This window comes from Spinacia oleracea, chromosome 4, assembly GCF_020520425.1.
Source record: "Spinacia oleracea cultivar Varoflay chromosome 4, BTI_SOV_V1, whole genome shotgun sequence".
In the NCBI taxonomy this organism is placed as follows: domain Eukaryota; kingdom Viridiplantae; phylum Streptophyta; class Magnoliopsida; order Caryophyllales; family Amaranthaceae; genus Spinacia; species Spinacia oleracea.
Window position 1 is genome coordinate 164498138 of NC_079490.1, and position 27740 is coordinate 164525877.

Here is a 27740-nt window from a genome sequence, read left to right on the forward strand (position 1 = left end):
TGTAAAATACAGAGTAACTGAGATTTTCTTCAACCTATCTTCTTCAACCTAATTTCAGTTTTCTGACGGAAAATTTTTCATACAATCGGCAAGTTTGCTTGGGAAACGTGAATATTAGATTGAAATCTCGTTTCCCATTCGTTTCCGGGATGAATTCAGTTTCAAACACGTCTCTATTTTTCTGAAACGGTTTCGGCGCGCGTTTCCCGGTTTCCCCGTTCCAGGACGTTTCGGAAACGGTAAGTCGTGATTATTTTGGCGTTTCCGTGCTTCGTAGTTTATCGGTTTCTGGGTGATTAGGGTCTATTTCAATTATGCATGTGGTCCAATTGGTTTTTATTAGTGTAATTGATTATATCATGAATTATTTTTGAAAAGGAAAATGTGATTTTAGCAGTGATTAATGGGTGACAAACATTTATGCTTTTGCCCTTTGTAATTTTGTATCGAACAAGACGAGCAGTGTCTGTTGTAAGGTTATGAAAAGTTCATTATTCATATTGCTTGAGGAAGAGAAAGTTCTGAGAAAGCCATTACATATCATTTATAGAAGTATGTTTTTTTTTGGTTCTACTACGAGGAGTTCCCACCGCCTTTGGCGAGGTAATCTCCCGTGGGAGTTTGCATGGGTACGCCAATGGGCAGCATCCCTCCCGGTTGAGATTTTTTCCATTCCCAAGTCTCAAACCCGAGACCTTGGTTAAGGAGCAAGAGACCCTTAACCACTCATGCCAACCTCAATTGGTATTTGTAGAAGTATGTAGGAGTGTGGAGGTGGTAAGACCGGATTGTAGGAGTATGACAAGTAAGAGGTCTACCTAAGGTACCAAAATATGTTGGGGAAGGGGAGATGGTCATATCTGCAGAATGCAGAGTAGTAGACTCTTATCTGAATCAATATTCACCTGAGGTGAAACCTTAGTTGATGTTGCATACAACTTACAACCTTAATTAATTGGCTAATTGTCCCGATGGATGCGGCAACCGCTGTTTGGCTTGAATTGTTGTAATTATCTCAATATTCAATATTGTTGTGACTTGCGAGATGTTTGACAGTTTCTGCCTTTTTGTCTCATATTAGTCTGTTGTATTTCTTCTGATACTTCATACAATGTAGGTTGTACGTATTCAACAGGTTTGACTGTTATTTCATATAGGTTCCCTTATTTGTAAGGTTCTATTATTGGGTTCTATAGGTGGTTAATTGTTTCATACTAGTTTCCATATTTATCTTGGATTTCATAGGGTTATGCGGCTTATGCCACTCATTTTATGGTTTCTTTTGCAGGTTGAATCAAATTTGCCTCAGAAAGGGTAGTATTGTATGAGAACCATCACTCTAGGTGCACAGCTAATTGTGATAGGTTGATGTGTTTTAGTGTGACAATATGGATTCGACTTTTCTGAGGTCTAAATTACATCATCCCCTACTCGGCATGCTATTTTTCACACAAGGTGTATATCATAACTTAATTGTGGACAAAAAGCATGTCAACTTGTCCAGGGTTGTTAAGGTGAATTGTAATTCAGCGGTTCACCTCAGAAAACCTCCTAAATATCTACGCTATCCACGCCGCACGAAGCTTCCTCCTGATTTTGGGGTTGATACATTCATAAAACCAAGGAACGAGGTCAAAGACCACTCTGAAATGGATGTGCAAATTGACTGGAGTTCTGATGATCAAGTTACAAGAGTTGATTTCAGTGATGATGAAACCGAAGCTGAAGATGGGCATGATGTTTGGGAAGCTGATGAAATCGAGGCAATATCATCTCTATTTCAAGGAAGAATACATCAAAAACCTGGGAAGTTGAATAGGGAAAGGCCACTTCCACTTCCTCTTCCACATCAGATTCGACCATTAAAACTCCCGACGACAAAGAAGCATGTTAGAATTTCTTCACCTGCAGCACTCTCAAGATTATCACTAACCAAGCAAATCTACAAGGACCCAGTTTTCTTACTCAAGTTGGCTAGAGAAATTAGAAGCCTTCCTGCAGAGGAAAATGTATCACTTGTACTCAACAAATGGGGTAGATATCTACGCAAGGGGTCCTTGTCTTTGACCATCAAGGAACTGGGTCACATGGGTCTTCCTGATAGAGCATTGTTGACATTCTGTTGGGCGCAGAAACAAACCCACCTTTTCCCGGATGATCGCATTCTGGCAACTACTGTGGAAATTTTGGCTAGGACCCATGACTTAAAATTACCCTTCGACCTGGAGAAGTTCGTTAATTTGTCTAGTCGGGGTGTTCTAGAGGCAATTGCTAGGGGTTTTATTAAAGGAGGAAGCTTGAATCTAGCGTTGAAGTTTCTATCTGCAGCTAGGCGTGGTAAACGGTTGTTGGACTCCAGCATCTATGTCAAGTTATTATTAGAGTTGGGGAAAAATCCTGATAAAGAGGAATTTGTTTTACCCTTACTGGAAGAGCTTGGGGAGCGAGACAGTCTGAACGTAAGCTTGCAGGATTGCACTGCCATAATGAAAGTTTGTGTTAGGCTTGGGAACTTTGATTTCGTGGAGTCCTTGTTTGACTGGTTTCAACAGAATAGAAATCAGCCAAGTGTTGTTATGTATACTACTGTGATTTATAGTCGCTTATCGGATAACAAGTATAGGGAGGCGTTGGCTTTGGTTTGGGAAATGGAACGCTTAAATTATGTCCTAGACATGCCAGCATATAGGGTGGTGATTAAGCTATTTGTTGCTCTCAATGACCTCCCGAGGGCAGTGCGATATTTTTCAAAGATTAAGGAGGCAGGTTTTTCTCCAACATATGATATTTACAGGGACATGATCAGTATATATCTGCTTTCTGAAAGGTTGGCTAAGTGCAAGGAAGTGTGCAAGGAGGTAGAGTTGGCAGGATACAAATTGGATGCTAACTTGAAGTCCTATTTGCTGCAACGGGAGAGATAAAACTTGTCAGGTGTGTAATTGTTGTGATATTTCCGCGGTAAATTTTTGACTTTATTGCTAACAGTTGCTACAAAATGATATAGCTGGGATGTCTACTGTTTCTTGTATGCCTTTCTTTAGTTTTACATCTCCAGAACTAATGACTCTCCTTCTGACCTTTTGATGTTGTGTTTATTTAAGTCACGTAGCAGTCAACTACTATTGAATGATCTCACGCCACTTCAAAATGAGTCATGGCTCGACAATTGTGATGCTTATTTGGATTTAAAACTTAAAAGTTGATTGTCGAGACCTCCTAATGAATATGTTCAATTTAGTTTATTGCTTTTGTTTTTGGTTATAAACACATGCAACTTCTTTTCCCTCATCTAGTAGTAGATATAAAATGGAGTATGCTGCTTTTTCTCTGCACTCTTGATCGAACATAATATTTCATCTAATGTTCCTTAAATTCTTTCTGACGGCCTTTCCTACCTGGGTGTTCATTGTTCAATAAAACATTAAGTGACTATAATTTTATTTACTTGTAAGTCATAAACCTCTATACCTATCCAATAGCCACGCGAATTCGGCATTTTAATTACTAGCCAAGACCTAATTCATTATGTTTGGAAAAATATTGACAATACCAAATACATAAGGCACACGACACACATGCTCCTTTAGAAGAGAGGTGTCCCCATCTAACATAATTCCTAGCTATTATCCTCACACTCCCGTCGTACTAACTAGTCGGAATAATTAGTCAAAGTTAAGTGTGCATGGCTTTTAAGAATGTTTTGTATTATTGCTTGAGAAAATTGTACAAGTATTTGATGATATGTACAAATGTATGCGTTGGCCTATTTATAGGCTCCTAAAGTCCTAGAGACTTCTATCTCTAGAACAATCCATAACCTCTTCTAAAGAGTGTTCTCTAAACTTCTAGAGAGTTCCCACTTGTTATAGGCTTTTCCATGCTATAAAACTCTAGAGAAATCCACCTTAGATTGCCTAAAAGCACTCTAGAGCCTTCCGGAGACATCTCGAAAAGCTGGCTGCACCATCTTGACTTTGCGGGTCTCAAAAACCAATTATGGCCCGACCATTGTCTTTATTGGGACAGAATATGTGAGACCCTCAAGTTTCAACCCAATCCATGTTCATTTACCCACCAAACAACCCCTTTATGCAGTTACTGTCAAGTGGTCTTCATTAGTAATTTCTGGCTAATCCAAAACAATCCTCTATAGTTGGACGGGAGGAAGGTGCTCCTCGTGCTGTCAGTGCCCAGGGGCGCTCCAATGACCCATGTTGCTGCCTCACCACCTGTCTATAGTGCCTAGGGGTGGCAATGGATCGGAGGTGGATCGGGTGTAGCTTCATCCGCCTCCAGCCGTCAAATTTTCATCCATCATCCAACCCATCCATCACCTGATTTAACCCCATCCACATCCGACCCATCCATCATCCGCGGATGAATCGGGTGGATCGGGTGATTAACGGGTGAAATTAAAAGCATCGTCAACTTTTATTTATAATATCATTATAAAGTAATATGTGTTAATATAGTGGTCAATGAAGTATAAATTTGATACATCTACATTATAACATAGCATAAAATTACAGATTTTGCGAGAAACCACCTTTTAAAAAATATTTTGCGAGAAGAAACCCGATACATAAATATTTTTGCGAGAGACCACCTTTAACCGGATTCCGATAATTGACTATTTTTTCCGACGTTGACTTTGCACGTGACTTGCACGTGACCTTGAAAAAATAAATCGTTTTTTTAATTTCCCTTAATTTCACTCCAGTTTCTTTCTCTCACCTCTGTCTTCACTGCGCCCCTATTTTCCCCTCCATTGAACTTGCTTGGCTTCAATTTTATCAAGAAAATGCAAAGTCATTCTACCTCTGAACTACAATTCACACATAATCAAGGTACATAATTGCTTAAATTTACTCTTTTGTAAGTAATTTGGTGGTTTGTGGTTGTTTTTTTAAATTAGGTTTTGTAATTGCGAAAATAAAATTTGCAATTGTTAACTAATTATAGATTGGTTATATCTAAGAGTACTGTAATTCGTAATTCAGCATAATGTTGAAGACTAATATCCACCTCACTGATTATTATCTTCCCATGGTTGTTTTTGGAAGAGAAAGAGATTCATAAAATTGTCAGTTGGTTTACAGTTGTATAGATTTGATGAGAGAATGTTTATGATTTAACCACAATTAATTCACGATTGCTTTATAGCTAGCTCACAGAATGGATGAGTACTCCTATAGAGCAGATATAATTGGGATGTGATTTGATAGGGGAAGCTATTTACTTTGCTGGGTAAACCATTTGAAGGTATTATAGTCTGCTAATTACAACAGCTTGATTGATGAATGCAAAAGTTAATTGAGTTGATCGTGTTTTTCTTGGGTTCTGGTGGGCAAGAATTGAATTCGACTAAATTTCTGAAAATGCCAATGACATATTGATATGCTATCATCGCCACTCTTGAACAAAGAATTCTACACACTAATGCACTATTTCCACGAATGACAGTTTCCATACCCTGACATTTTGAGTTTTAAACCAAGACAAAGTTTCTATCTCACCAATAGTCACTGTAATATCAAATTATAATACTCTCATAATATAAAACTGTAGAACTCCTTGTCTCCAAGATAATATGATGTTTTACATGTTATTATGTCCTAGTTTATTGTCCTTTTGCTTTAATTAAGGCATATTAGTATATTATTAGCTAAATCCCACTTGATATTGTCCTTTTGCTTTAATTAATGCATATTAGTATACTATTAGCTAAATCTCACTTGATACATTCAGTCATTAATATTTCTACATAGTTTCACAGGACAATGTATTTGAGACTGAAGAAGTAACTGCTTTCACTACAACCTTGTTATTTTGTATTCAATTTTGTTTGATTTCTGTCTAAAATGTTTGTTAAATGCCATCAGGAGATGTATTTGGAGTCTACTCCACTGCTCAAAGGATGAATCTTGGCTCAGAGATAAGCCTCCAACATTCTCTGAGGTGAAGGACACAGTAGCTAATTCGCAAAATGGCCACACGGATAGAAAGCTTACTGAGATTCTGAGATTCGAGAGAGAGCAAGAAATGTTGAAGATGTGATTGATATGTTTGTCTAATGTTTGTTCAGTTGATAATTCTGAGACTCTGAGAGGTCAGAATAGAAGCTATCGACAGATCGTCTAGGACGTAGTTGTCGAACTGGAAGTACAAGGGCAATGGAGTTATTGGTGCTTGTGTTATTGTTTATTGTAGTATATTAGGTTAGGTTAATGTTTAGTGATGTAGATTCTTGAAGGTGTAATTTGCAAAGTAGGACCTCAAAATTACAATGTAAAACTTTGATTTGCGATGTAAGACTTCAATTTTGGAATGAAAATTTGATTTTGGAATGAGATGAACCAAAGTTGACTTTATTTTGGGAATGAGATGAACCAAAGTTGACTTCATTTTTGGAAAGAAATGAACCAGACTTCTCGTCTCGTGTTGTTCCAGAACAGGGGCAAGAGCGTGTAAGCATAAAAAATGAAGGACCTCAATTTGCGATGTAAAACTTTGATTTGCGATGTAAGACTTCAATTTTGGAATGAGATGAACCAAAGTTGACTTCATTTTTGGAAAGAAATGAACCAGACTTCTCGTCTCGTGTTGTTCCAGAACAGGGGCAAGAGCGTGTAAGCATAAAAAATAGACTGCAGATTATGTCCTGTTTTTCTTCTTCTTTGCAGGTTGTTCTCCCACACTAAACCGACTTGATCAAGCCAGGAGGATCTCCGTAACTGCTTCAGAACTCATCTGTTTTTCGTAGCTTCTTCTGAACTCATCTACTGCCAATCAAGTTTCCTTAGCCAAACACAAAATGCCACCGCAGCTAACAACAACCAACCAATCAACCATCACCAACAGTTCAACCGACAAGAAACCAGCAGCACAAATCATAAAGCTCTGATTAGTCTGCATCAGGTATGTTACTTTTCAAAAAAAAAAATGAACCAAACATCCAATTTAAACATGTTATTGCAGCAACAGAAGCAGGAATTTTAGTCAAAAGGAAAACACTTTCCATTGATCACAAAAAACATAGTCCAAAGGCTATTTGCGTTACATAAACTGATGTAGTTGTTTATAACCAAAATCAAACATCTAAAAGCACCCTAAAACTAGCATCTAACTTCCTGAATCTGTAACATGAGACGACATTGCCACAGAAGTGGATGCTTGTGAAGACTGAATTTGCCGTGACTGTGGAACTAGAGCAGAAATTGAACTGGTCTTCTTTCCCTTTTTTGGAACGGGACCTTTCTTAGATGAAGGTGCAGTCTTGGCACATTTCTTCGATGTTGTTTGCTTAGGTGTTATTGCTTTCTTTGCTGTTTTCTTAGGTTCTTGCAATGGTGTAAGAGCTTGCCTTGGTTCTTGGGTTGGTGCAGGGGCTTCAGATTCACTGAAAGTTTGGTTGAATACCCAACTGCCCTTGTCAGTGACATAATGCAGACTGGTGAGTAGCATTTTAACATATAACATAAAACTCAAGCTTCGGGCCTTCATTGAGATATTATATGAACTTACAGTAACACCCTAACACGTACTATTATTTCTCAAAGCAATTAGTGTGTAAGTGAGAAAAACATGGGGGAAATATAGTCAAGCTTTAGATAAAAGTTATCAACATCAGGATAGTTGAAAAAAAGGTTGAATCGATTAACTAAACCTGAATCATGAAATCCTTTTACAAGATCGATGTTCTTTACACCATGCAAGGCAGACGCCACAACATAGGCATACCTACAGATTCATAACAGCGAATGAGGTTACAAGATACTCCTTGTTGTAGTAAACAAATTTATCAACTTATTTAGAAGAAGCTTACATCTCAAGAACAATCAAAAGCTTACATCTCAAGAACACAGTCAAAAGCTTACATCTGAAGAACCCAGCCAAAACCTACTTAGGTTTGATGCAGGCAGTGGACGGGAAATCACCAAGATGCTTCCCCAGGATCAAACGCGCGTAGATACCACAGAGTGCTTGCAACTTTCCTTTCACTCCTTCAGCAGGTATGTCTTCTTGCTATTTCTCGATGAACCTTACATTGTACCAACAAAGAAAAAGGATCAGAAGGGACTTCACAAATCACAAAGAAAGCATCTTCAAATATGTTACTTAGAGGCGGAGGAAATGCAAAAGATATATATCAGACAGAAAATGGGCGTGATAATTACAAATTTACAATTATATATCACTGCTAGTTCGCTATTTCTCTAATAATCGCATCCTAAAAAATAACTTTTAGTTGCATACAAATAGTAGTATCGTGTCAGCTATCCACGAGGAACACTCCCCTGTAATCCCCATCAGTAAGAGTTTTGTGTTTTACACCTCAGAGATCATACTGTATGTTTTTTCAGTAAGTGATGAAAACTTAAGTAGTATATGATCTATCTGACGAACTCTTAGAATGGTCTAAAACCAAACAACAAACGAAAGTCATACAAGCTCTATATTAGGTATATGTCTAAACAAAGCTCTAACGGTGGTCTGTAGGAAAACATACCTATACCAACCCGAAAAAGAGAGAATAAGAGCATCTATTGTGATCAATGTGGCTAGGCTAAGTCACACACTCACACATTATCACACAATCATCATTTCCACATCTCCAACATCACAATCAAAGTTTTGAACCCAAATTAAGCAAATATGTTATGCATCATAAACAAAATTAACCCACACACACCACAAGATCGGAAAAAATATAAACAATCATTCTTTAATAAACTCAAATTCACAGCAACCCAGAGACGAAACCATCTTTGACTTCCTTAATTTCTATGTAAGCAGAAAAATCGAGAACAAGGAAATGTAGAAATCAAGCTTCTACTTAAATTAATCAACAATATTTCAACTCATCATTATAATCTCATCAATTTCTTGAGCTAAACAATAATGCAGGATTATGGATAAACAAAGAAAAAAAAAGAGGAGAGAAAGTAACCGCAAAACCAGGGAGAACAATTAGCCAGGAAAGGAATGGTGAAGTTGTAAGGAATTAGAAGAGTCTAGAGAAAGAATAGAAGAGCCGAGAGAAAAAGCAAGGCAGGGGAGAGAAAATGATCTCTCAATTGATTGTTACTGTACGAAAAAGAGAAACGTTACGTTCCCTATCCAACACTTAACAGTTACCCAAACTGAATAACGTTTAGAGCTGCAAAGAGGCTTTATCAGTACATCTTGCTAGCCGTTGAGCTCTTGAAAGTTAAAAAAAATGAGACAAGATTATTGCCTAGACTTCTCAAGCAAAATTATATTTCAGACAGATGTACTTGTTTGATCAATGAAGACAAGGATTTTTGTTACATCAAAGGCAGCCTCCTATCATTTCGTTTGAGAAAACTTTGAGCAATGCTAACATCAAATTCATGAAGTGATTTGGTGCTTTGGACAACTAAGCCAACTCTTAGATACTCTCCCTAAAATATATCCTCAACTGCTACAGCCTACAGAAGATAGGGATACTATAGTCTGCTTGCTTCTTGGATTAGTAGCACATGAGACTTCCTCCAAGATAGAAAACAGTTCAAATAATACAAAAGATTGGGATACTATAGTCTGCTTGCTGCTTGGATTAGCAAGAAATGAGACTTCCTCCAAGATAGAAAACAGTTAAAGTAATAGACTTTCTGGAAGTGAGGGCAGGAAGCCCAGCCTATATCACAAGCATCCTAAAATTAAAAGGGATAAGATGACTTTATAAGGAATCCATACGCTGCCATTACCAATATAATCACAACATCAACCGATTGCGACGATCACAATATTCAAATTCAAAATCAAAATGAACAACATTTAATTCACAAGTCATCAACTACATTATAAACAATCTAATAACAATCAAAACCTGAAAATAGAACCGTATAATTACCAAATGCATAAGCACAAGTTGCCGGACTATACCCGCTTCGAACAGTCTTATCACCATCTGGATACCACCATCTGGATACCACCACGATACCGATACCGATACCTCATCTCCTCTCTGATATTCTCTCACTGCAACAATTCAACAAAAACAATCAGAAATTAACTCAGTTCTAATTTTTTAATTATTCCAAATTAAAAAAGAAAAAATTACCTCATGGAACGAAATCGGAAAATCAAAATCAAAATCAAACCCTGACTACAAATTGAGTTTCATTGCTGATAGTTCGAATCCATGGTGGTTTCTCTTAGAAGAAGCTCTTCAGAATAGAATGCTGGTGAGAAACTTGAAAACCCGGATATCATCCGTGGTGCAACAGATGCTAGTTTCTTTAGACAACAAGTCTTTCCAGCAGTAGGTTTCTCTCCCATTGGCCATTGCAATTTGCAAACACCCCAGACCTACCACACGACCATAATGAGGTGGAGGTGCCTAGTAAATTGTAGTTTTATCGGTTTCTAAATGTCAAATTGTATTGTATTTCTTGAAACTCATTTTCTTGCAATCATGAAATCAGTTTCTTCTATCGTTGTAACTTCAGAATTTACGTATTGATTTTAATTTACATTGTGTGTTTGATCTACCTGCTGCAAGCTATACAAACTTGTTCAGATTGTCCGTTTGTTTTCTGCAGTATCAACTTTGAATTCAAGTTCCTGTACTATTGCATTTCTACTTTGAAAATTTAAAATTGCTTAACTCTTTCTATGGCATTACATAACTTCCTAAACACCAAGAATTGCATTACTTTCTTACTGGAATGATATGTAAGCTCGCCAAACACGCAAATATTGCATACCACACCTATAATTCCTCTAGAATAACCTAACCTACCTTATTGATCCCATATTACAAAGCATCTTACTATAGAAAGGTCGGGATTTTATAGCATATCATGATCTGAATTAATCAAAATTAAAACTATAATCCAAATTTAAAAGTTCAGGTTACAAATTCTAGAATTCAAATGTCACAGAAAACTTAAAAATTCGATAAAATGAATAGTAATGAGAGTTCAAGCCTTTATATGTGTTAGGATTGGACTTCCACTAAACGTAGTCATATGTACGCCAGCCCTAACCAATGGGCTATAATCCTTATTGGGCCCACCTTTGTGACATGTCCGGCCCAGTGGAAATAAACGGCTCAAAGCGGATTCTTTTTTGGGAAAGAAACTTGTCAACCGTAAAATTTGTTACACGTGTGCGGTTAGGAAGATACTTGCAGAAAATTATTGGCACTCATCGACCACCGTCAAATTCTAACCTTTGTACTTTGTAGCCTTGCGATGACCTCCGTTTTGTAATTGTGGAAATGTTAAATCATACAAAGATAATGTATAATTGATGCTTCTTATCTTTTCATTTGACTCAATACCTTGTTTCCTAGTTTTTTTTTTTTTTTTTGACAGTAGATACAAACAAGCAAAGAAAAACAAAGAAAAGACCAAAACAACAAGAAACTCCTACGGCCCATTCTTTCTGGCTTCCACCGCTAAGTCATGGGCTCTTCTGATATTATCCCTAGGGCTCTTCCTAACTATTACATTTTCCATATCTAAAGCTATCCTATACACCTCTGAACATATTGCAGCGACCTCAAACGGGCAATTCGGATATTGCTTAATTGTTTCCTAGTGTTGTTCTATGTAAATGTTGCATTTTCCTTCCGAAATAAAAAGCTTAGTTATGTTGATAATGTAATTTAAACTATTAAATAATGTCAAAACTAAGTCGAAAATTAACTTAATTTCAGTAAAATAATCTTACTTTCTCCGTTTTTTAACTTACACTATTTTTCTTTTATGAAAATTGCATCTTTAGTTGACCATTTCTTTTTATTGTGTTCACATGTTAAATAACCACTTTACCCTTAATAAATTTCACATTTACTAATGTTACCTAATCCGTTTTCCTCAATTTATTTGTTTGTTATCATTTGGATAATTTTGATATTTATAATTTATCTAAATTTTGTCCCAATCTCAGGGTACTTCTTTCAATTATCATATCCTAACTGCACAAACTAACTCAAATTGTGCAAATACAAAACCGGATGAACTATTATTGTTTTTTTATAAGTAAAATTACTTTAGGTGTACGTGTAATAGTTTGTTTCACATGGCAGTAAAGGGCTAGAGATATAACATCATGTAAGTATGTAACCCTGTAACCCTAAGAATAATTAAGCCACCAAAATAACCTAAAATCAAGAAATTTATTATCAATACAATACTAAGAGAGTGTAGTTTAAAACTGTAGAAGTTTATAGCTTTATAATAGGGGCGTATCCTTGTCATAAATACATTTAAAAATGTTTGGAAAACATTATAGAAGCTACAAAATATTATTAAGGATATAATATTACTTTTTCAGCACTTCCATAGCGTTCGTATTCAGCATGTTTAAAGAAGCAAATAGAGCGGCATATTGGATATCAAATGTAGGACATCTTCTTGCCCAGCCTATGTATCGACACTTGTGTTAGTCCGCAGTTAGAGTCTATTGTAAACGATGACTACTTAGGAGTTACCCTCGTGCGTATGAGCTCTTAAGTTTTTTTTCTTATCTATATATAAAAAAAATAGGGGCGTATCCTATTCGTCAGAAATTGTCCCTACCCCTTATAATTAAGGATTTACTGCAATTTATTTCTTGTAAATAACCCTTTATAATAGTTGGATCATTGTCAATTCTTGCCATCACCCAATCTTACCGTGGAAATACCAATCCCAATACAAAGCCTATCAAGAAATGTGATTTTTTCTCCAATGTCTAAATCAAAATAAGTGATTATAACGAGAGGAAATATCACAAATACAATCAAACACCTGAGGTGGAACCAACAACTTTGCTAGGTGAGCATATTGTTTGTGTCGTATATGCTTGAAGGAAGAAATAACTAATGCCATTAATAGCAAATAAATGAGACAAGGGAAAAAAAATAAATGAAATGTACAAGTATGTGCTTATTCATAACAAAAGACAACACATTATTCATGCACCAAAGACCCAAAGGAAAATTAACATACTACTCCCTCCGTCCCTTAATACTCGACCTGTTTTGACTTTTTGCACTATTTACATAATTCACTTTGACCCTATTTTATTTATAATATATGAAAACAAATATTAGTATATAATATATTGTTGGCTTCATCTTAATATATACTTTCAAAATATTAATATTTTTATAAGTTTTTATAATATATAGTTAAAGAAATTGATAGTCAAAGTTGTACATTGACAAGCGTGTCCGGTCAAAACAGGTCGAGTATTAAGGGACAGAGGGAGTAATTATACTTGTACAAGTTACACATACGAATATTTTGAGTACTCTCAACGTACGTACCACATATCTATAATGCATCCAATTAGATTCACGACGTGCAGTCCTTTATATTTTCTCCCTCACATGCTCTTGTAAATGGAGAAGATAAAAACTTCTATTGATTTATAAATTATCCATAAATATAAAAACTCAATATAGTATATCTAGCTCTAAATACGTCGGATACACTAAACATTATAAAATTTCCCCGCTAAATTTGTTTGCATGTCTATGAACTGGACAGGTGTATGGCTACTAATGCCTAATGAGTGAAATTTTGAGCACCCTATATTACACGTAAAGCAAATTAATTTTACATTTTACATTTTACATTTTACATTACCTTAAATTTCGTGAGTCAAACTCAAAGGAACCAATAAAGTAAAAAAATAAAATAAATAAGACTTCTTCACTCTTCTCTTTGAGTGTAACCATAAACACCGTTCAAATTCTAAGAGAGAGAAACAAAATCATAGAAATAGGATGAAGATTTCCCTGTCAATAAATTGAGTTTCTCAAGAAATATAAAAATACAAGAAAAATTTCCCACTTATCACAAGAAGGAATTCTCGTGCAAAGAAAGGCTCACATGTCAATAAAGCCCATATTTTCGATCATCATTTCACGTCCATTCATGCTTATTTAGTCTGTGCTGTATTATCAAAGTTTGCGTCTTTTTTGGTTTCTGGGTGTGATCCTATTTGAAAGGTACAAACTTTTTCCCTCTTAAACTTTCTTTTATTGATCAGGGTTGGATTTCACGTCTTGGGTATTGTATGACATGACTTTACCAGCTAAACTAATCGATATTCTGTGATTTGGGTTGTTGTTAGGAGCATTGTTTATAATGTTGCTTGATTGAGTGGGTTTACTTTGTTAATGGAGACATGGAGTATATTTATGATTTATGATTTATGAATTATGATTATATATTAGTACTAATATAACACATGGTTCTTTTATTTTATAAATTAAGTTGTACAATTTCGTGATCTAATGCTTTACTTTGGTTGATTTATGAGTTGCTACTTTATTTGATTCTCTAATTACTTCGGATTCTTCAACATTCATATCAACAATTCAACATCTTATAAATTTAAATTTTCCTAATGGGTTTAGAATTTGTATAATAAATTATAATGTAATTATTTTCCTTGTCATATTAGCTTTCCAAACACAATTCATTTTATAACCCTTATAAATACAATCAATGGAATACGATTTTCGTAAAAAATTAACAATTGTCAACATCTTTATTCAGGTCTTCTGCTTTGTGGGTCGGTTCTGAATAACAACTACTCTCAAAAAGAAGAAACTTGAATTTATTTAGGGATGGATTCTTATTGTGCAACACTTGGAGCAAAACCCCATTTGACAAGAACTGGGAAAAGAGATGGGAAAAGTGGTTTTTTAGGAGAGAAAATTAAAGGAAGTTTGAACAACAATGTGTTGGTTAATCAGTTGTCAAAAAGCTTGAAGATTGATCAAAAACCCAGAAAGATTGAACTTGGGGTTGCTTTCTCTGTTTTGACATCAAACAATGTCACTGAAACCCTTGTAAGTTCAACTATACACTTATTTAGTTATTTAATTGTTTGATTCTGGCCTTTGCAAAACTTATTGGTGTGTGATTAGCTTCAAAGAAAAGAAAGTTAAGTGTTTGAAGTTAATTTTATTGCAGATTAGAGAGGCACCAATTATCGAAAGACAACGAGCTGATCCGAAAAATGTGGCATCAATTATATTGGGAGGAGGTGCAGGAGCTCAACTATTTCCTCTTACCAGCAGAACAGCAACACCTGCTGTAAGTAAATTTGAATTCATAAGCAAGATAGGAAGTCATGAACTAATTATGAATTATGAACATAAATGATGTGCAACAAATAAAGCTTTGAATCAGATTTTTCGGTATATTAATTCAAGTATGAATACAGGTTAATGTTGGAGGATGCTACAGGCTTATTGATATTCCAATGAGTAACTGCATCAACAGTGGTATAAACAAAGTATTCATATTAACTCAGTTCAATTCTGCTTCACTAAATCGCCACATATACCGCACTTATCATGGAAACGGTATCAACTTTGGAGACGGATTTGTGGAGGTAAACTCCTGGTGCAACATACCTTAGTCCGCCTTGAGATGTGACTTTGGATTGCCTTAATCAAATCAGAATAGAAAAATTGACATAGAATTCTGTCAAATCTTATTTGATTAACAGGTTTTGGCAGCTACACAAACACAAGGAGAAACCGGAAAGAACTGGTTTCAAGGAACAGCTGATGCTGTTAGACAATTTATATGGCTGTTTGAGGTAGAGATAGTTGATTTTCTATTTCTTTTACTTATGTTTAGGAATCTATAGAATTAAAAGTATTGGACTGTGTGAGAAGGGTATGTGCTGAATGTCTGTAATATATACAGGATGCGAGGAATAAGAATATCGAGAATGTTCTGATATTGTCTGGTGATCAGCTCTATAGAATGGATTATATGGATCTTGTGCAGGTATTGGATAAGATTCTTCTTGATTTGAATCAATGTAATTTTAACACCACATAATGATCTTAATTTATCTTCGCTTAATCACTTGCAGAATCACATTGACAGAAACTCCGATATCACAGTTTCTTGTGTTCCTGTGGGTGAGAGGTATGCTGGCACAGTGGCACTTCTATCATTGTTGTTTGATTTTCTTTCTTTATCCATATATTTACTTAAGTTTCCTGCCTGTATTTGGCTTCATTTACGCCTAATACCAGTCGTGCATCGGATTATGGATTGATGAAGATAGACAGCAGAGGCCGAGTTGTCCAGTTTAGTGAAAAACCCAAGGGGGATGACTTGGAATCTATGGTGACATAATCATTCTATTATGTGCTTATGTTTTCTTTGTTTATACAACTGAAAAGGATGAACACTAAAACCTTTTGATGTCCGGTAACTTCTGCAGAAAGTGGACACCCAAATCCTCGGATTATCTCAAAAAGATGCATCAAGTAACCCGTACATTGCATCCATGGGAGTTTATGTGTTTAAGACAGATGTTCTACTTAAACTTCTGACACAGTCATACCCAAGATCCAATGACTTTGGGTCTGAAATTCTTCCTTCTGCTGTGAAGGATCATAATATTCAGGTATAATTCTAAAAGATGATTTCTTTCTGGGTTTTCTTTCGTCTGTTTCAGCATCTGAAGTGCTTTTTGAATGTTTTACCAGGCGTATCTATTCAGAGACTACTGGGAAGATATTGGAACCCTGAAGTCTTTCTTTGATGCTAATTTGGCCCTTGCTAAAGAGGTGATTCAAGCTTCTTATTAGCCTACAATTTGATACATAATCTATATAAAAAACATACCTGTGTTGACATTGAGATGAATGCGATGATTAACACAAGTGATCTTGTTTTATTTTAAAAACAGTCGCCAAACTTTGAATTTTATAACCCAAAGACGCCCATCTACACATCCCCTCGGTTCCTACCACCTACAAAAATGGACAAATGCAAGGTACTGCAATAAAGTATAAAACTTTTGTTCCATAGTAAATGCAGTAACTAGTAAATTTAATTATCTTATTCGGATTATACAGATCAAGGATGCTATCATTTCACATGGATGCTTCCTGCGAGAATGTACAGTTGAACACTCTATCGTGGGAGAGAGGTCACGTCTGGACACCGGTGTAGAGCTTAAGGTACACAACAGAAGTTACTGTTTAATCATCAGTTTGTCAAGTAGAACAGAAATCTCGTTTTCCTCCTTTCAAAAGGTCTTGCACGCAAAAAGTGTACTACATTTATTATACACCAAGATAACTTTACCCAGTTTTTTTTTTGTAACTTTTACCTATTTTTTGGTAACTTATAATACTTCAACTGTTGAGTTTGCAAAACCACTCCCTCAGCGCAACAGCGTTCCTGGTTGAACGACTGAAGCAGCCGACAGTGTTTATTAACTTTTATATTATTAAAAAAAGCTAATAGCTAAACATTTTAAAGAATTAAATGATTATTTTATACCATACTAGTGATTATGAAGAAATAATTTTTATTAAAATGAAAAAATAGATAACTTTTACCTGTACACAGCTTGTAATAAGAATTTGTGTCCTTTGTTTCTGCACATATGATATATCAATCTCTGAATAGCTGTTTCTTTGGTCTTCTAGGACACCTTGATGATGGGTGCAGACTACTATCAAACTGAATCTGAGATCGCATCTCTTTTGGCAGAGGGTAAGGTACCCATTGGGATCGGACAGGACACAAAAATCAGGTATTAATTTTACCAAATTGGATAACTGATCAAACGGAACAAATACTTTTGTTGCTCAATCATAACTATTGCATCCAGAAACAATTTTATTGGAACATCTGTGTTTCAAAGGTGAATTCTTTCCTTTTGCAGAAACTGTATCATTGACAAGAATGCCAAGATAGGAAAAAATGTGATCATCACCAACAAAGATGTGAGCACACACTTATATTTGTTTTCTTTTTATTGTTTCTATCATTGTAAAGCACAAGACTGAACTGTCTATATCTTTTTTCGCCACAAATTTAGGGTGTCGTGGAAGCTGATCGACCAGAGCAAGGATTCTATATTCGATCAGGAATCACCGTCATAGTAGAGAAGGCAACTATAGAAGATGGCACCGTCATATAATCATCTTCCCGAGTTCAACTGTCAGACATCATTACAAACATAATTACATAAAGCCGTCTTAAAGGGGATTCGAATTGAGAAGCTTTAGAAGACATTATTATTATGTCAAAGGTGGCTAGTGCCGCTCACACGGGCTATAGAGAATGAGTTTCCAGGGATCCTCTACTGTCGTATGTAAAACTAAAGATCAGCTTGGCTATGTTTGCGTACAAAGAGAAGGAATGAGACATATAATAGCAACATTTTCTGTCTACAATGAGAGTTCTTGGAGTAGAGAATAATAATGTGATCAAATGTCAACCAATCGTATAGAAATCTTGTATCAAACTTTTGTTTATACTTCAATAAAAGTTGTACACTTTTTGGAATTGTACAAATTCTTCATGTTCTTTTTTTTCCTCCTTTGCTTGACATTACAACAAAGCGTTAGTCCCAAAATGATTTGGGGTCGGCTTTTCTTTGCTTGACATTGTGGAGTTTTTTTTAATGAAGTAATTTGTTTGTTTGTTTGTTTGTTTATTTATTCAATTAGTGCTATGTTATACTAAATTTAGCTAATTTTTGCAGAATTTGTGGGATTAAATTTCTGCTGATATACTGATGTGAAAGTTCTGAGGAAAATATGTACAACAATTTATGTGGCTTTGTTATTCAGTATCCAAATCTGCAGCAATGCAACCATCATTTTCTCAGTTACAGAGAAAGATGGGGAATAATTCGAAAGACTCCGCCTCGGCCCTTCAAACCTACCTTAACAGCATCTCCATCTCCTCCTTGCCTGGCATTAGAGATTCACCTGGTTAGTATTCTTCATTGTTTCAGACAATTACGTGCCCCCTGGTAATTTTTACACCCTCCGTTTGGATTTATTTGTCACATTAGTAGTTCAAAATTATATAATCAGCGTGACTAATAATTTTGGACGGAAGGAGTAATGAATTTTAAAATGTTTTTGATGGTACACTTGATTTTGTTAGTCTTCTTGTTCACATAATGTTTCAAATAAAATTTGGTAAAGTATTAGTAACGCTTTTCCTTATACGTAAACATGGTCAAAGTTTATAAGTTTTGACTTTGAAAAGTCAAATGCGGTGTTAATTTGGGACATATGGAATATATATAATATACTCTGTTTGACGTTTGTACTGATGTACATGTACAATATTTGTGTATACATGTACCCGTGTCCAATATGGATATCCGAGTCCAGGTAACATAGATACTACTAGTACTTATGAAGTATGGAGTATATCAGTATATGACCATATGCGTGTTTGGACTTGGGACTTTTGGGACAATGTGGCCTTTTCCGGACAGAGGGGAAATTATACTTCACCCTGTATAGAAGACTGAATTCTGAAGTTGCTAACTTTACATCTCTCCTTTTTCTTAACATGCTATGGCATCATATACTAATTCAACAGGTTGGAGAGGTAGCAAAATACTTCCTATCAAGTTATTGGTTTCATTATACAGGTACTTTTGAGCCAAAAAAGAAATCAAATCTTTGTAAAATACAAGTTAGAACTGCAGAGAACTTGTTATCTCCTGTTTAGTACTCCCTCCGTATTTATTTAAGAGATACACTTGGCCGGGCACGGGTATTAAGAAGAATAATTAAATGAAATAAAGTAATAAAACAAGTGAGGTTAAGTAGATATTTTAATAAGAAAAACAAGTGGGGACCATGTCATTTTAGGGAGTGGGAGGTGGGGATGCGGTGTATATAGATTATTTAATTAGATAGTGGGGTTGATAAGTTACTAAAAATGGCAAGTGTATCTCTTAAATAAATACGGCCGGGAAAGGCAAGTGTATCCCTTAAATAAATACAGAGGGAGTAGCAGAATTCAGTAGTCAAGTTCCTTCTTCAATCAAGTGTGCTAGAGTGGTTTGACAGCATTGTATACTAGGATAGAAAAAATATAAAACACTAATCTAATCCAAACAACATTTTTCTCCCTGACAGATTTCAAAGGAAATACTCTACCTATCAAGTATATGGAGACCAAAGTATTTCAGAGGTATTGTTAGTTTCTGTCAGAAAACAGACTTGCTGCAGTAGCTGTGATAGACCGGAAAACTGAAGACATCACTCTTCTCCTAAAAAATGATCAACTGTTTTCTAAATCCCAGTGAGTTATATGAACCTACCCTTACTAACATCACCTGTAGACTGCAAGCATATTACAGCCGTCAAAAACCAGAAACTCGGCTCTCTTTTTATTGAGTGTTGCTGATGCAGATTTCTCATGCTCTTGTTATAGGACAACAACTTTGTCAGAGTTCATGAAAATGAGCATCAATGAGGATAACCAGAGTCTTGGCCTAAAACACAGCTTTGTCCTGAGAATGGGATTCACCAGTTACCCACAAAGAAAGTGACATCCTTAAGCAGGTCATGGTGAAAATGGCAGAGACAAACAGCAAATCCAGCTTCATAGTTGATAAGTGGAACAGAGTTATAGCTACACTTACCTTAAAAGACATAATCACAGAATTCGCTTCGTTCTTTGAATCCGCTTTACAATACACTGGATGCCATATAGAAAACAGTACCTTGGTGTCTGACCAGTAACCAACTGTCCTGTTTCTTTTCTCCCCGTATACAGATGATTGTTCTAACGATGTTTAGTTAAGGTTCAGCTACTTGTCTTGTTTCTGGTATTTAGGGTCTCTGATCAGATGTTTTGAGTTTTATAACCCTCAACCATCTAATAAAACACCTATCTATTGAAAATTAGCATGCTAATATTGCCAAGGGAGTTAATCTAAAGTCTCAAACCACAAACTTAGCAAATGAATTACTCATAATGCGTAATGCTGGATTAACCAATTGACACGGCTCATACAGTAAAGTATCAAGAATTCAAGAAAAATAAAGAAAACACTTTTTATAGAATTGAAAAATATCAACAAGAATCTCATAAAATGAAATATTTGACAAAAGATAACTGACCACATCAAACTACAGCAGAAACACTGGGGATTATCTGGGCACTCTCCATACATACCTGTTTGGTAGTGCCAAGGTAAGAAGTTTATGCCTCAAATAGCAGCCAAAGGATCAAATCACACATACATGATATCATGTCCTGCCGTTCAGAAAAGATGCATCATTGAGTTGCAATAAAGCGATGCCTACTTGAATTCTAGACCCTAAATAGAGGTCCTGCCAGCACCTGGCTGCATCCAGGAGGAAAACCACTTCCACAGGATGATCCACCCTTAACACCCCAAAAAAAAAAAAAAAAAAAAAAAAACAGGGGGAAATGTAGAATGCCAGTGGCCTCTAAAATATAAGCATGGCCATTAATCTTGTCCGATTAAGAAATAAATTAAGGATAGTTCTGAACATCCATATTATACAATCAACAAGAGAATCTCCCAACAATTTACCTTTTGGTAGGTGTTTGCAGATGTATCTTACTACTCCTTGGTATTCCAAACTACGATGGACCCTCTTTTCTTGAATTCGCATGAACGAAATCCATTCATGGCCTTACCCATCAGCGCCATGGCAGCAATACTTGGGAACTCTTTCTTTACAAGCTCATCCTGCCCAGTCTTTAAATGACGGGGTTCACATATCACCAATGGCTCAGGATTACTTCGTGGGGGAGCCGTACAGTTTTGACACCACCTCTGAATCCAAGAACAACCTAGCATTGAGCTTTGGTTTCTCTTTGTCAAACCCAGTGACGAGGAGGATTCACCATTTCTCAGTGACTCTGCATTTTGATCTATTGCCATATGTGCAGGACCATTTTGTTTGTGTAACTTGGAATCAAAGCTTTCTTTATCGCATTTCGTTATTCTGTTGAAGAATGTATTAAATTTCTCATGTGATGAGCCTTCTCCTATATCTGAACTCTTGGTATCAATCCCAAATGAATCTGAAGAACTTACCTTCAGACGCTTAATCCATCTGTTACTAGAGTCTGCGCCAGGAGAATGTTCTTGCTGGGCATTGTACTCAGACCTTGAGGTCTGTTCATGAGATGAAAAGAGATGTTTGGCATTCAAACTACAGACTCTTGAGGTACTTGGATCTTTCCCATCTGTTGAGCTTACTGCAGGTTGGAGCCCAGGTAGCTCTTCATTTATATCAGGTATCTCTGTTATAGGTCTTTTGCTTCTAGCTTTTTCTGTGCTTGAATCACAGGCAGCTGGTGGGCTACTTTCATCCATTGTATCATCCTACATACAAAGCATCAGGCAAGTCCGTGAACTACTGAACTTCTATAAATTGAAGTACCAACCCCAAATGAAATGCTTTTAAACATCAATTCACCATCAAACCTCGTAATCAATTTTAAAGAAAATATTACTTCGATCTACTTGGATGTGTATTTTACATGTAACAATATTCATGCATAATTGACCATGAAGGCATGCAATGTTAAGAGTAAAATTCCACATGTGAGTATTAGACTGGTTATCCTACACTGAAAAAATAAAAAGAGATTGACTAACATATAAGATTGGTGGGCTACTCCACCTATCACCAATTGGTTTTAGGATGGAAACCCGTCAGGCTAGTATGTGGTCAATCCCTTCTCATGTACAGGCTTGTGTATGGCCTGGTGAGTTTATCATGCAATTCATAATAAAAGGTAAAAAAAATGAAATGGATACCTCAGTAAATGGGGACGATTCCATACCTATGACAAAAAGAAGAAAACATGCAAAATTAGCTAAAGAGAAGTGCTCTAGAACAGCTTATCTTCCTATTTAGTTAAAGACAAGAAAAATAAGCATGTTCAGAAAAGTATAAATTATAAAGAAGGAGCTGCAAAATACCAAATAAAATATGCCGCTTCTTTGGAGCTTCGACTTGCAGTCCATCAGTTTCAGCAGACGCTTCATTCCTTGAACTTGTTTTACAGATGGATGGATTTCCTGTATTTTCCTTTTCTTCACTATCATCAGTGGAGGTCCACAGAGGTTGGATCTTCACTCCTCTTGAACGAGGGACAACATTAGTAAACATGCTAAAAGGTCCACCAAATGACTTCTCTTCTTGACGAGCTGAAGTTGGTTCTATGATCACCTGATGATGTCCTTTTGACAAATTAACACAAGTTTCTTTGGTGAATAAAATGTGGTGGGCCCTCTGAGAAATTTTGGGAGGATCTCCAGGTGAATTCTCCATAGAATCAACCATTGTACATATCCTCATAGTTTCCACATTCCGGAAAGAACATGGGACTCCATCGACAGATTGGCCTGGAACATTTTGTGACGGCTGCTTGAGGAAAAAGGACTGGAAATTCTTTTTCCCATGTTGCAGATTTACTCCACCATTCGGTCCGGATTCATGACAAAAGTCACTTTCCATCTTCTTCTCATGAAACAGGACTGAAGATGAATTTTGAAACTTGCAACGATCCTGATTAAAGCACGTGAAATTATCATTCGAAAAGTGTCTTCCAAATACCACAACTGGCTTTGATACATCAGAATTGTTATATGTACAATGAGACATGACTTGTTGCTTGTTACTCCTCGAATTGAAATCCCTTGAAGTATCCTCTTTACCAACTAAGGCTAGAGCCATAGAGTTGTTGCCTAACTCATGATCAATTTCTGTTCCGATTGTGGAAGCAGTCTCTTTGTATTGGCCAAGGGTCAGAGTAGGAAAAGATAAATTACCGAATTTAGTCTTAAATTCCCCCAGTTTCTTAGTCAAATCCGGATTAACACATCCCCCGGTATTCATTTCTGCAGCACTTTTACTTACTCCTTTCCCAGATTGAAGACTATCTTCTGTCTTAAACCCACTCTGCATCAGGAAACCTCTTGTATCAACATGTCCTTTATTGAAACTCTTGAATGAAGAATTGTCAACTGTAGATTCTGGCTTAGAACTATTATTAATCCACCGAGACATCAAGGTCGGCTGATAAGCTTGAGAGGATACCATAGATGTTACATCCTCATCATGAGAAGGCCTTGCATCATGATCAGACATGCTTCTGACAATATAATTATCCTTTTGTTGTCCTTCCTTTGAATGCTTTACTTATTCTCAGATGCAGTTGCTCCCTGAAAATGCAGACACAAGGAAGTTAACAATCCAAGCTTATATCCATGCATTAGGTGGTCAGGCCTATACTGTACTGAATGAACTATTTAGCTCGAGTACAACAGATGCGTTCAACATCAGTTTACTGGAGAGCAGTTTAGCATGACAAGGAAACCATCTTCCTACACGGAGCACATCCATGAAACTCTTGAATCAGACAAAACAAATTAAGGATTGACATTGATATGCATCACAACTCACGGAAGCCTTAGATTAACATCCAAGAAGCCAAAGAATAGAGCCATGTCACCTACGTCATAACTGATTGGGGAATCAAGGAGGAAAAAGAGATCCACTAACATAGCCCAAGTGAGGTTTCATCCTAAAACCAATTGGCAATAGAAGGAGTAGCCCTACTTAGTTTATAAACTAGAAGCTATTTGCTTCATCTTCCGATGTGGGACACAATACTCACATTTACTTCCCAATTGATCAAAAGACCAGCTTTGATACCAATTTGTTATAATTGATGGGGAAATAAAGGAGGAAATAGAGTCCCACTAACATAGTCTAAATGAGATTTCATCCTAAAACCAATTGGCAATAGGAGGAGTATCCCTACTTAGGTTATAAACTATAAGCTATTTGCTTCATCTTTCAATGTGGGACACGATACTCACACTTACTTTCTAACAACCATCAATCAAGTACAAAACCTCCCACCAATTACTCGATCTTCTCACATCAAATATTACTCTGTAATCCCCTTTACTGAGAATGCATCAACTACTCCACTAGTTTGAGATACATATAAAATACTATTGTACATCTTCGGAGAGAGATTTGATTAAGTCCATTATAGAAGCTCAAATTTCAACACTAGCAGATTTAACGGTCCTCAACTAGTCCCGACTTTTAGGGGTAAGGTTGCATACATTTGCATGCATTTGAACCTCCAGAAGACCAACCTTAGACCTTGAAGTCAAATGTTTTCGTACATGTGTTCTAAAGGACTTGGCATTTTATTGAGATTGATTACTTTCGGATATTAACACAGACTTCCTCCACAGACCCCCCCAAAAAAAGAGATTGTACATCATGTAACCTTGTGTTTTTGGCTTTTTTCAAGAATAACCCCACATTTGCTCCTCTTTCTGGTCAATTCTAAACGTATTAAACCTCATTAGACATAACGATTTTAAATGAGGTTCATATTGTGCTTAAACTAAGAATTTGTTTTGAATGACTTATTAGGACACTAAATCGATTTACCACTGCCAAAAATAATTATACCACACATCTATCTATACATAGTCTACAAAAACACAAATCACTAAAGCCACGTGTCCCCTTCCCTTTTCATCTAATTCCTAATTCAATATAATACCTCCGTTTCATAATGTTCTTTACGGTTATTATTTGCACAAATACTAAGACAAAAAAAAAAAAAAGCGTGTAAAAAGGTGGGTGGATGTAAATAGAATATGAATAAAGGAAGTGAGGGAGTGAACAAAAGGTGGGTAAATGTAAAAATAAACATTATGAAATGGACTAAATTGGAAAGTGTAAAGATTGCGGGATAAGAGTGGTAAGATAGTAAAGTTTCATGTCTAAAAATAGAATAAAGCACAATGTAAAAAACATTATGAAATGGACTAAATTGGAAAGTGTAAAGATCATTTTGAAACGGAGATAGTACAATACATGGTCTGATTGTCAATTGTTGATTAATATAGTTTGTTGAAGGGTATCATTTATTTTTCCGATCATCTATGTTAAGTGATATTTACCGTAGAGATTTTTACTTCCATTAGTTGGTCACATGTCAGAAGGGATGACAATGTTACTTTCGCTAGCAAGTGCAGCGGGAGAACATTGTCCTCCAGATATTGCTCCCTATATCAATGAACTAATTTTCTTTCCCCTTTTGAAAACAAAATACTTCATCTGTTCTCTTTTAGTTGCAATGTTTTTGTTTCAGTTGCAATATTTTTATTGTTTGCAACTTTATTGACTTGCCTTTACCAAACTACTCTCATCCATATTCCCACTTTCTCCCCTAATTTTATCGAAAAATAGGGGCATAAATGTAATTTACTACTACGTATACATCTACTTGCATTCCAAAAATGGGGATGAATAGTACATGTTGCAAGTAAAAAAGAAAATGGAGGAAGTATGCAATACGTTTTTATGTTTAAAGCATATAAAATTCCCATATACAAAGTATTAGTTTTTGATGGAATACTCTCAATTTCAAACAAGATCACAAAAACCCATTTGTAATTTTGTATATAACAGTTAACAAATAAATTTCAAGCTCCGATACTCAATCTAGAATTGATCACAAAACACCATAATTCCGGTACTAGAACAAATAAATCTTGCAGACATAAGACATTCAGATCATATAAGCTCAATTAAACTCCCAATCACAAAACCCAGAATCTGAAAGTTAAAAAAAAAAAAAAAATCCCAAAAAAGATTCATAGTACAAAGAAATTCTATGAGTTTGACAGATAAGTATAAGAATAAAAATGGAGAAAACAATAAACAAACCTGAGAAGAAGAAAGTTGAGAATTTGCTGAACGTACCCACAGAAATAATTGTTCAAGAGTTTGAGAGATGGGATTTGAATTTCCTTTTCAAGTAATTAGTACTCCATAGAACAGTTGTACAAGTTGTTATTCGGGTTGGTGCAGAATCCGGGACCTTTTTATTAAGTGTATATTGTATGGTTCTTACTACTCTTACATGGAACAATTTCATTTTGTGGATGAGATTGTTTTGGCGATGGAGGCAAAAAAAGGCAGGGTGTCAATTCATATGCTTCTACTACAAACAACTTGCTTGTCTCGTTACACATCATTTTTTAAAGGGGCGGATCCAGAATTTTTTAAATATCCGTTCGTAAATTTTTCAACTTAAAAGATCACATGAAATTGATAATACAAGACAAAATTGTGAATTAATATCGATCTTGAGGTATTAGTATTTAATTAACGTGTGTTGTTTTTTTCGTTTATAATAGAAGGTTTTTTAGCCGTATTATAAGCCCATAAGATTTTTTTTATGGTATATTGAAAGTTTGAAACGAGTTACATTTCCAAAAGACCACATAATATAATATTAATTAACTACATAAGGACACAAGGTAGTACGTGTAACTTTCTTAAGATGTACAATTTTTGTAGTCTAACTTTGTCTTCGTCTTCGTATAATAAAATGCATTTCTTTTCCACATTGAATTTCATGTCCTTTTTTTTTTTGGTGCTCTCTTTCATGGCCATATGCATCCGTGATCCGATAATGGTGTCTTTAGAAACACCTACTCCCATTTTATTTTTTTTGGCATAGGATAAAATTATAAGAAATAAAACAAGTAAAAAATTAACCATCAGGTCTAATACCAAATGGCGAGACAAAATGAAATCCTTCCTTCGCTGCTTTTTTCACTAGGTCATGTGTTTGTTGGATCTGATCTCGATTTTAATTTACATGGCTTAAGTTGTACGTATGGTGAACTTTTTTTTTTCTTTTTTTTTTGTACAAATGAGCTACAAAGTCAACATAAACTACGTATGAAAAAATTATTTTTGTACATGACACATGTACGTTAAATTTTGGCACATATTACTGTAACTTTGTGCATAAGAAATGTTCCGGTGTTGTAAAGATGGAAACAATGGGCTTCGAATGAAGGCCCTTTTGTATGTGTTGAAGATCTTGCTTGTTTGAATGAGTGGAGTCCGAATTCACCTGCACAAGAGCAAA

At 35.8% G+C, this 27740-nt stretch overlaps 3 protein-coding genes and 1 long non-coding RNA gene across 11 annotated transcripts; 2 read left to right on the top strand and 2 right to left on the bottom strand.

Moving 5' to 3' along the window:
* LOC110803072 (pentatricopeptide repeat-containing protein At2g01860-like) lies at positions 1 to 6350 on the top strand. The gene is made up of 3 exons (XM_022008539.2): positions 1 to 239; positions 1289 to 2934; positions 5886 to 6350. The coding sequence occupies exon 2, from the start codon at positions 1389 to 1391 to the stop codon at positions 2922 to 2924; it is 1536 nt and encodes a 511-aa protein (XP_021864231.1). The 5' UTR covers positions 1 to 239; positions 1289 to 1388; the 3' UTR covers positions 2925 to 2934; positions 5886 to 6350.
* Positions 6351 to 6973: 623 nt separating this feature from the next.
* Positions 6974 to 12968, bottom strand: LOC110803080 (uncharacterized). Of its 5 annotated transcripts, none has more exons than XR_008932130.1 (5): positions 10091 to 12968; positions 9881 to 10008; positions 7829 to 8044; positions 7670 to 7743; positions 6974 to 7426 (listed from the first exon to the last, which is right to left on the bottom strand). It is a non-coding gene; the product is annotated as an uncharacterized lncRNA (long non-coding RNA). The 5 variants fall into 5 exon arrangements; XR_008932128.1 differs by having other exon boundaries at positions 6975 to 7402; positions 10091 to 12964; XR_002537385.2 differs by having other exon boundaries at positions 6974 to 7743; positions 9913 to 10008.
* A 662-nt stretch (positions 12969 to 13630) lies between these two features.
* Positions 13631 to 18305, top strand: LOC110803086 (glucose-1-phosphate adenylyltransferase large subunit 1). Its single transcript, XM_022008551.2, has 15 exons — positions 13631 to 13975; positions 14529 to 14824; positions 14949 to 15071; positions 15202 to 15372; positions 15490 to 15582; positions 15693 to 15776; positions 15865 to 15920; positions 16031 to 16124; positions 16222 to 16407; positions 16490 to 16570; positions 16693 to 16779; positions 16862 to 16966; positions 17441 to 17547; positions 17680 to 17740; positions 17836 to 18305. Exons 2-15 carry the CDS (start codon positions 14600 to 14602, stop codon positions 17935 to 17937), a joined length of 1575 nt encoding a protein of 524 aa, XP_021864243.1. The 5' UTR covers positions 13631 to 13975; positions 14529 to 14599; the 3' UTR covers positions 17938 to 18305.
* Positions 18306 to 20816: 2511 nt separating this feature from the next.
* On the bottom strand, positions 20817 to 26801 carry LOC110803067 (uncharacterized). 4 transcript variants are annotated; one of them, XM_022008530.2, is made up of 5 exons: positions 26525 to 26795; positions 22741 to 23985; positions 22576 to 22601; positions 21337 to 22137; positions 20817 to 21032 (listed from the first exon to the last, which is right to left on the bottom strand). In XM_022008530.2, the coding sequence occupies exons 2-4, from the start codon at positions 23909 to 23911 to the stop codon at positions 21367 to 21369; spliced, it is 1968 nt and encodes a 655-aa protein (XP_021864222.1). In that variant the 5' UTR covers positions 23912 to 23985; positions 26525 to 26795; the 3' UTR covers positions 20817 to 21032; positions 21337 to 21366. The 4 variants fall into 4 exon arrangements, with proteins under 4 accessions (XP_021864222.1, XP_021864223.1, XP_021864221.1 ...); XM_022008532.2 differs by lacking the exon at positions 20817 to 21032 and having other exon boundaries at positions 21588 to 21754; positions 21847 to 22137; positions 26525 to 26801; XM_022008531.2 differs by having other exon boundaries at positions 20817 to 22137; positions 26561 to 26796.
* Positions 26802 to 27740: the final 939 nt, after the last annotated feature.

Coding starts and splice junctions, on each gene's coding strand:
- LOC110803072 (XM_022008539.2), top strand. CDS start 1,389: ATGGATTCGACTTTTCTGAGGTCTAAATTACATCATCCCCTACTCGGC.
- LOC110803086 (XM_022008551.2), top strand. CDS start 14,600: ATGGATTCTTATTGTGCAACACTTGGAGCAAAACCCCATTTGACAAGA. Junction 16,967..17,440: donor ACACCGGTGTAGAGCTTAAG/GTACACAACAGA, acceptor TTGGTCTTCTAG/GACACCTTGATGATGGGTGC. Junction 17,741..17,835: donor TGATCATCACCAACAAAGAT/GTGAGCACACAC, acceptor CCACAAATTTAG/GGTGTCGTGGAAGCTGATCG.
- LOC110803067 (XM_022008531.2), bottom strand. CDS start 23,911: ATGTCTGATCATGATGCAAGGCCTTCTCATGATGAGGATGTAACATCT. Junction 22,602..22,740: donor GAAGCGGCATATTTTATTTG/GTATTTTGCAGC, acceptor TTTTTGTCATAG/GTATGGAATCGTCCCCATTT. Junction 22,138..22,575: donor AATCGTCCCCATTTACTGAG/GTATCCATTTCA, acceptor CTTTGTATGTAG/GATGATACAATGGATGAAAG.